General features: G+C 33.3%; 1 protein-coding gene across 1 annotated transcript; it reads left to right on the forward strand.

Moving 5' to 3' along the window:
- The first annotated feature begins 3,040 nt into the window (after window positions 1-3,040).
- Window positions 3,041-7,350, forward strand: LOC141629475 (uncharacterized). The gene is made up of 2 exons (XM_074442469.1): window positions 3,041-3,141; window positions 7,104-7,350. Exons 1-2 carry the CDS (start codon window positions 3,041-3,043, stop codon window positions 7,348-7,350), a joined length of 348 nt encoding a protein of 115 aa, XP_074298570.1.
- Window positions 7,351-8,633: the final 1,283 nt, after the last annotated feature.

Genomic DNA, 8,633 nt, shown 5'->3' on the forward strand with positions numbered 1-8,633 from the left:
CCTTTTACGTCATTTGATCAAATATCGCCTTTCATTTTCACTTTAGTTTCCAAACACTTTTAATAAAAATCAGCTATCTTATCACTCCTAATTTTCAAATTCCTTATCGGGTTTTGGTCTTTTTCGGGTTTTAGGTGACTTTTCGGGTTTGTTAATTTTCGCCAAACATAGCCTAATACTCATAGCAAGTGTAACAATATACAACTTGGCGCCCTAAAATAGCCAATATACTCGCCCCTCCCTCGCTACACTGTCTACACCCCATAAGTCTATATTCCTTCTAATACACATACTCTCAGTTACTCACCTCCCTCTCGCTTTGTTTCACTTCCGGCGCTCTAGTTAAAACATATCAAGCCCTAAATAGTAAATACCCCTGTCTCTCCCTCAAGCCTCAATCTTACATTCTCATCTACATGTCTCTCATCATTTTCATAGAAGGCTTGTTCTTTTATCTTCAGAGATCTATATCATCAAACCACTTGCGGGTTCGTGTTTAAATGTGACAATTTCTGACTTTTTCAATTGATATTGTTTATATACACATTTTGCATTAACATCATTTTTCAATTATTTTTATTTTGCCATTTTTTTCAGGTTAATAATTTTATCAATTTTTTTAATTTTTTTTTTTCATTTTATGCAATTTTAAGTTTTTAACATGTTTTAAATTATTTTGAACTTCTTTATTTGGGCGTTTACTCATAATACTTGAATTATGTAGATCTAGTGACTGATTTATATGAGGTAATCCATGATTTTTTTTTTTCAAAAATTATATTTTGCATCTTTTTTTTTGTTTTAAATTCATTTCCCTGTTTTTTTCGTTGTTTAAAAATTATTTGTTTAAGTCTGTAAATTTCTCATTTTTTCTACATTAGTTTCAAATCTGGAATATTTACATTAATTTACGATAATTAAACTTTTACGTCGTCTTTTATTCCTAAAACCTTGGCAAATTAGTTTTATTGATTTTTTGGGTATTAAAGCAGATTTCGTAGCATTGATTTTATATCATAGTCAAGTTTAATATAGATTAGTTATAATTATAATTATTTCAATCATATACTCCCTCCGTATTACACCAAAGGTAACGTAGGGAAAAATGGAGTATTTAAGAAAAGGTGGAAAAAGTAAGGGTAAAGAGGGAAAAAATAGGTGGGGTATGTAATTGTGGGTTTAATTGTGGGTTGGTTGGTGGGGTATGTAATGGCATTTTGTGTAAATATCAAATGGATATAAGGATAACTTTGTAATGTTGTGGGCCAAATAAGGAATGTTACCTTTGGTGTGGTACGTTCGTTTATAGTAAGTGTTACCTTTGGTATGGTACGGAGGGAGTATTATTTAATATAATACACTAATTTATCAAAATGTTGTATTTAGAAGATATAGTAATACACTAATCTTGTATGAAAATGATGATGGAGAACATGGTGGGGCCTATAATAAAAAAGAATAAAAAATTATATTTTCAATTACAGGCTGACACATCAATTCTATGGTGTTTGTTTAATAAATCGGATTAGTATAACAAACCTAGGCTCTCGCACTATTAAGGCTACTATTTTAACGTGAAGTCATGAGAAATACCCCATTTGTCCTAATTATTTGTTTGTTTTTTTTAATTCTTTTTTAACATCATTTTAATCAAAGGCAAACAAATTATTGGAACAGAGGAAATAGTTCATATGGCTCGAATCACACTTGCCCATTTATATTTAAGAAACTTTATAATCAAGATTGAATGGAGATGTTTTCAGTGACAATATGTTTTACGATGACAACCCACAATAGTTATGCATCTCATTATTTTAAGATTCATATAGCTACCTATTTGTGCAAAATAGTCCTTATACATCTAATTATTTGAATATTCATATAACTACCTTTTTTTTTAAATAGTGTCTATACAATTTCTATTATTTTGCTAAATATAATGTAATACATAAAAACATATTATACCTGTGCAAATGCACGGGTTACACACTAGTTATTGTTTAAGAAACATAATGACCCAAACCAACTTTCTTTAATTCTCGACTTTATTTATTTTTCTTACAAGGCGTGAGTTCATAAGAAAAATATTATAATTTCATAATTTGCAGGGAATATTAAACAAAAAATGTCACAAACCCATTAAATACACTAGTATCATAGTCTGATTGATATACATGAGTATATGTCTAAATGTGTTTTATAGCCGTGTAAAATAATGAATACGCACCATTATATTTCTTGTTTAAGATCATCTGAACTTAAACATCTCTTACACCCGATTAAAATGGATCGAAGTGGAAATAAAAGGAGGTCGTGAAAGGTTTTAAATTGAATACAAGTATCTTGTAAGTTGTAAGAAGCAATTTTTAGGGTAGAGTACAAGGTTTAGCCATGATTTCTGTATTACCTAAAGAGTACGTAATTTCCAAGGGAGGGAGCTTCTTCAATCTTAGGTCGTCTACTTTAAAACTATCCAACAAACCCAAACACAGCCAAGTACACCCCTTGATTATCTCTTAAGCCACAATACATTGCCTCACTTCACAGAAACTCTTTCCCTCCCTCCATACTTAAACCATGTTAATCATCCTCAACTACTCTTCAATTCAATCTTTTCCACACCACCATATCTCTCCCTCCAATCCTCAATATTGAGACTAACACCATAGGTGGAAGAGAAGGCCATGTTGTGCTGGGATTAGTTTTCGTGATAGTTGGCCTATGGCATTTGTACAACCAAATTAAATTCCACACGACTCGTAGTAAAACCTTCAAATCTCTCGTATGGTTGCCCACCATATTCTCAAGGTACTTGAAGCTTTACCTAATCTTATTAGGATGCTCTATCTTCACCATCATGGAGCTCAATCTAGCTCCATTCGATGTAGACGGAACCTTTAAAACTAACCACCTACACCACATCGAGCACGCTTGTATAGCCACGGCATTCTCTCTACATGCTCTCTTTGCCATCTTACTCGACAAATTCAGGCCTACTAAACACGAATCAAATATCAACATTGGACATTTCCTCGTGACCATGGCATTCACCCAAGAGCTTCTCCTCTTTCACTTCCACACAACCGACCATGTCGGCCTAGAAGGTCAATACCATTGGCTCCTACAAGAGATTATATTAGTGTGCCTTATAATTGTTGGAAGTAATGCAAAGGCTAGTAATATTGTCTAAATACATTACATCATAGAGAAGCCTTCCATTTTCCTCGTAAGAGAATCTCTACACTTTCTCCACTACTTGCATGATTATAGCCACTAACTCCATGTTTTTTGGCCCATGTTCATGGTGGTGGTTAGGCCACTAACTTTGTGGTTATGGTGCTAATTAACCACTATAAATAGAGAAGTGTAGTCATTTGAGAAATACACATCTTCATATATCTTTACTACCTTCTCTATGATAATTTTGAGCATACCATATGAGTTCCAACTCCTAATAGTTGAGTACACAACTTTTAGGAGTGTTGTGTGACCTTGGGGAACGACGCCTACATCGATTTGTACCGTAGTCGGGGCGATTTCGTTTCTCATTCAGTGGCCTCCATACCACGACACAACAACAAATATTCTCTAATTATATCTTCGCCCCTATAGTGATACTATATTTCCAGAAAATTGAGAAACGAAATCTTGTCACTATTATTGTTGTTGTGTTCTCATTATTGAGAATCATTTGATTGGAGAAAATATTTATTTTCGTCTAGAAGATTCAGCCCGTTGGGAGTGAGACAGCACGTCGGTATTTTGGCCATAACTCGGCCTCTAGACCTTTGTTTGAGGCGTGTAATATGGCGTTGGAAAGCTAAGAAAAAGGGCTACAACTTTGTAGTTGAAGCCATGAGCAGATTCTGTTATTTAACTTCCTTAAAATGGATAATAATGTCATGGTAGTGTGCTGAAAAGTTTATGAAGATTCATAAAAGAATGGTATTATCTATAATTTTATTGCTCAATTCATTCTTGTGATTAAGGTATGTTCCCGTGAATTTCCTTTACAAATATTTATGATGATAAATATGAAGGTTTGGTCAAATTATATATGCCTTAATCATTCATATGTTTAAGCTACTACTTTATTTAGTAAGACATGTCTATAATCTTGGTAAATTACTTTTAATAATTGATTTCGAGATTATGTGAATGCAATTGTTCCAAGATTTTGAATGACAAGTAGCTAGAATGGTTGGGTGTCCAAGATATTGTTATGTGTACAATATGTTTATCAAGCAAAATATTTCACACATTTGGATTGGTTATTTAGTTTTGATTATGAGACAAACTAAAATTGATATTTGAGTTATGAACCAAATGTGGGGATTAAATATTTTGTTTTAAATTTATATAGTATCTTGGACATGTGACAAAAAATTGGAAATGATTATTTGTCAAAACTTCATAAAAGTAGATTATGGAGAACATAATTTGTCAATGATTATATGATATCTAAAAGTTGAGATGATGAATGAATAATGTGTATATTTTGTTTGAACGATTATATTTGTCACTAATTTCTGGCGTGACAACATGTGGGGGAAGACGTTCAACTTATTTGATAAATTTATTCATCAATTTTAGAGTTGATATCTTATAATTTGTGAAGAGTATGTGTATATCTTTGTTTGTGGGGGTGTAGAGAAAATGATAATCGTATGTTTTATACGTGGCTAATTGAACCAAAATTAGATCGTATGTTTTATACGTGGCTAATTGAACCAAAATTAGAAGTATTAATTTGTTGGATAATGGTTATAATCAATAAATAATGGTTGCGTAAGGTTCAATTATTTATGTTACATTTTGCTTACACCACACTATACGAGATTATGATGATTGATTTTATGTTGGTAAGAAGTCAAATTCTTTTTGTAAAATATTGTGGATTTGCAAGAGTAAATATAAGTGAAACAATCATCGAGATTCGTTGTTTTCTAATATAAGAATGATGATGTATATAGAGCTTTTAGTAAATAATATGATTTTGGGTGCAAAATCACAAACACTATGTGTATGCTTTATTCTATGTCAATTTATTAGAAAGAGAAAATAATAAAGAAGATTATTTGTTCTTTTAAATGACATGAGAGTACGAGCTCTATATTTAATTAGAACAATGATGCTAATGAGTTATAAGAGAGCATGTTTTGACTATTGTGAGAAGTCTAATATGTATAATTATAGTTGCTTCAATGTAGCTTATGTAGCTAAGTACATTTTGTTTGTGTATTCATCACCAAAGTTATCATTCACATTTGGTGAAGTGCCTAAGGTACAATATTAAGAATTGCATTATGTTGGATATCTAGAAAGATATTGGATCGACCAAATGGTAATGACGATCGTCAAGGTGAGTACTATGGTGAGTACTATACATTTCCACCTTTAATGGGGATCTTGTTTTAAGTCTATTGAGAAGACTATTATAACCTTGTCTATTGTGTAAGCATATTATATTGCTCTTAATCTTGCTGGGTAAGATGCAGGGTGATTGTGAAGCTATTATTAGCTACTATTTAATTGTGGGGGCATGGAGTTTTGCCTAATGTTTATCTTTAGCATAATGCTAATATCAACTCAATAATGCTAAAATAATGTGTATAATGACTTGCAGATTTACACATTTTATACAGATTTGAGATTTGAGAAAATTGATTGAGAATAATATGCTCACATATTATTATCTTTGTGAAATTTGAGTGGAGCATATTTAAGCGAATGGACTAAGAAAGAAAGAAGTCCTAGAATTGTCGAGGGGAATGGGGCAAAAGCCTATTAGTTGAGGAATTTGTGGTGGATACCGGAACTTGCTATGCAAGGGTGGTCTAACGAAGCCATAGATAACTCATACTTGTGTACACATCCCATTCCTATGACATGTACACTATTTTGGAAGGTTGAGCATATAGCTCTTAATGGTCTTATAGCCCAAAATTGGGTGGTCCTTGTGAGACGGACTTGATGAGATCACCGTAATGATGGAGGCTGAGATATTTCTCTTAATGAATCTATATCCCTTTATTTGGGTGGTCCTTTTGAGAAAGACTTGATAGATTCACCACAATGTTGAAAGGTTGAGCCTTAGAATTTTTAATGAATCTATATCCCTTTATTTGGGTGGTCTTATTAATAAGGACCTGATGGATACACTGCTATGTTGAGAGGTTGAGCCTTAGAGTTCTTAATGATTCTATAGCTCATGCTTGAGTGGTTTATATGGAGATATACTTGTTGGAATCACCTACGTGAGTGTGAAGGATTGTCCTCCTTCTATGAGAGACTAGGCTATCTCTCTAGAGCACTCGTGAGAATCCCAATGTTCATTTGGCCATAAATTTGTTGAATTGTATCGCGGAACTCGTCTGGAACTTAAGGTGAGATATGTGTTTGGAATTTACCCCGGAGTCTATGAGTTCAAGATTCGTTCACTCTCTAGGTGATGAAAGAATTATTCCATTTCACTATGTGTTAATTCAAATCGAAAGATATTAATGCTTAAGTATCAATCCTTATTAATATGCTCAGAATTTTGTCTATCATTTGCATTAGTGGGGGATTGTTGGAAGTAATGCAAAGGCTAGTAATATTGTCTAAATACATTACATCATAGAGAAGCCTTCCATTTTCCTCGTAAGAGAATCTCTACACTTTCTCCACTACTTGCATGATTATAGCCACTAACTCCATGTTTTTTGGCCCATGTTCATGGTGGCGGTTAGGCCACTAACTTTGTGGTTATGGTGCTAATTAACCATTATAAATAGAGAAGTGTAGTCATTTGAGAAATACACATCTTCATATATCTTTACTACCTTCTCTATGATAATTTTGAGGATACCATATGAGTTCCAACTCCTAATAGTTGAGTACACAATTTTTAGGAGTGTTGTATGACCTTGGGGAACGACGCCTACATCGATTTGTACCGTAGTCGGGGCGATTTCGTTTCTCATTCAGTGGCCTCCATACCACGACACAATAACAAATATTCTCTAATTATATCTTCGCCCCTATAATGATACTATATTTCCAACAATATTTACACTCTTAAGCTTATGGTTGCCTAAGAGTTTCATGGCGTGTTACGTTAGGTCGCTTAGTGTGATTTTCCAAGGTTTATGGCTAATTGTTATGGGTTATATGTTGTGGACGTCGGAATTTGCTCCGAAAGGTTGTGGCCTACGCAAGGATAATTATGGTCGAGATGTGATCAAATGCAGTGATGAAGAATCGTTGCATCGCGCTAAGGCATTGGTTAACATCTTGTTTAGTTGGTTTTTTATAGGGATGATGGGTTTTGGGGTGAGTTTTTATTGGAGTGTAAGATTTTTGAGGTAAATAATGATGAACTAATGGGAGTTGGTGTGGAGGAAGGAGATTGTTGTACTAGTCAAGACATCCAAGGGTTTTTACAAGGGAAACGGGTTATACCCTTTGATTTGGAAAAGTAGATTATCCAACTTGCGTGTGCATGAAGAAATTAAAGTGAAGTAAATACTCCCTCCTATTCATTCATTTTGTCCCTCTTTCCTTATCGAAACTAGTCGGATTTTTGTCCCTCTTTCCTTTTTTGATAACTTTTGTGTGGTCCAAATTTAATTACATGTGGGGTAGAGTGGAATATAGTGTTTTGTGTGGTTCAAAATCATTTTCTTAATTCTTGTGCAAAATAGAATGGGGACAAAATGAATGAATAGGAGGGAGTATATAGCGATGTATAAATATAAATGCACACATAGAATGGCTAAAATTCATATTCGACTTTTCGTGATGGCTATATTAAAGTTTTTTATATGCACTTTACTGATAATCATAGGTTAGATGTAAATTCTTGTTTCAGACGGTCCATACGATCAATTATGTGTGAAACAAATAAGATGGGGTTTTGTGAGCATTTTATGGTTAACAGTTAGTCTTACAACTTATAGTAACTTGTTTTTCCATAGGTGGTCACATTTAGCTGTAAAATAATCTCAAAAACACATCTTATTATTTCAGACGATAATGAACCAGCCTAGGAGACCAACTCGATGTTAAATAGGTTTGGACTTTAGAGACCTTTTATTCTCGGCACCCTTATCCGTCTAAAATGTTCCTCCAATCCTCCCAACTCCCTGGTGAACAGGATGACTAAATAGCCAATAGGTAGAACAAATCTACTAACGTTGACTAAATGTGACTACTTTTTGATAAAAAAGTTACCAAAACAACAATTTTTAATCGTAACACTAGATAAAACATTTTTTCGTTAAATGGTCACATTTAGTACAAAAATGACAACATTTAGCTCGTCCTAACTCTTAAACCTTAAGACGGAATGGCCCGTTTTAAAAGAGAATTTGTGCAAGCTTAATTGGTTTACTTCTTGTTCCGGTAAAAAATTAAAATGATGCAATGTTTATGCACGAGTTCAAAAGATAGTCAAATATTTTTGTAAATTGTAAGTTGTGTCTTGGTTGTAATTCTTGTAAACTATGCCTTGGTTAAAGAAAAATCTATGGACTAACAAAAATGAACAAACATCTTAGAACTTGCTTGAAATGGGAGTAATTATTAAAGGAGTAATAGAGATAAAATGTGTTAAGAATACAGATAAAATGAATCTGGGGATGCAGCAAAGA

The sequence above is a fragment of the Silene latifolia genome, chromosome Y (assembly GCF_048544455.1).
Source record: "Silene latifolia isolate original U9 population chromosome Y, ASM4854445v1, whole genome shotgun sequence".
In the NCBI taxonomy this organism is placed as follows: domain Eukaryota; kingdom Viridiplantae; phylum Streptophyta; class Magnoliopsida; order Caryophyllales; family Caryophyllaceae; genus Silene; species Silene latifolia.

Bases quoted from the DNA above. Each gene is read 5' to 3' on its own strand.
- LOC141629475 (XM_074442469.1), top strand. From the start codon at position 3,041: ATGGCATTCACCCAAGAGCTTCTCCTCTTTCACTTCCACACAACCGAC. The intron at 3,142-7,103 runs GTGCCTTATAAT...GTGTTACGTTAG, and splicing joins CTACAAGAGATTATATTAGT to GTCGCTTAGTGTGATTTTCC.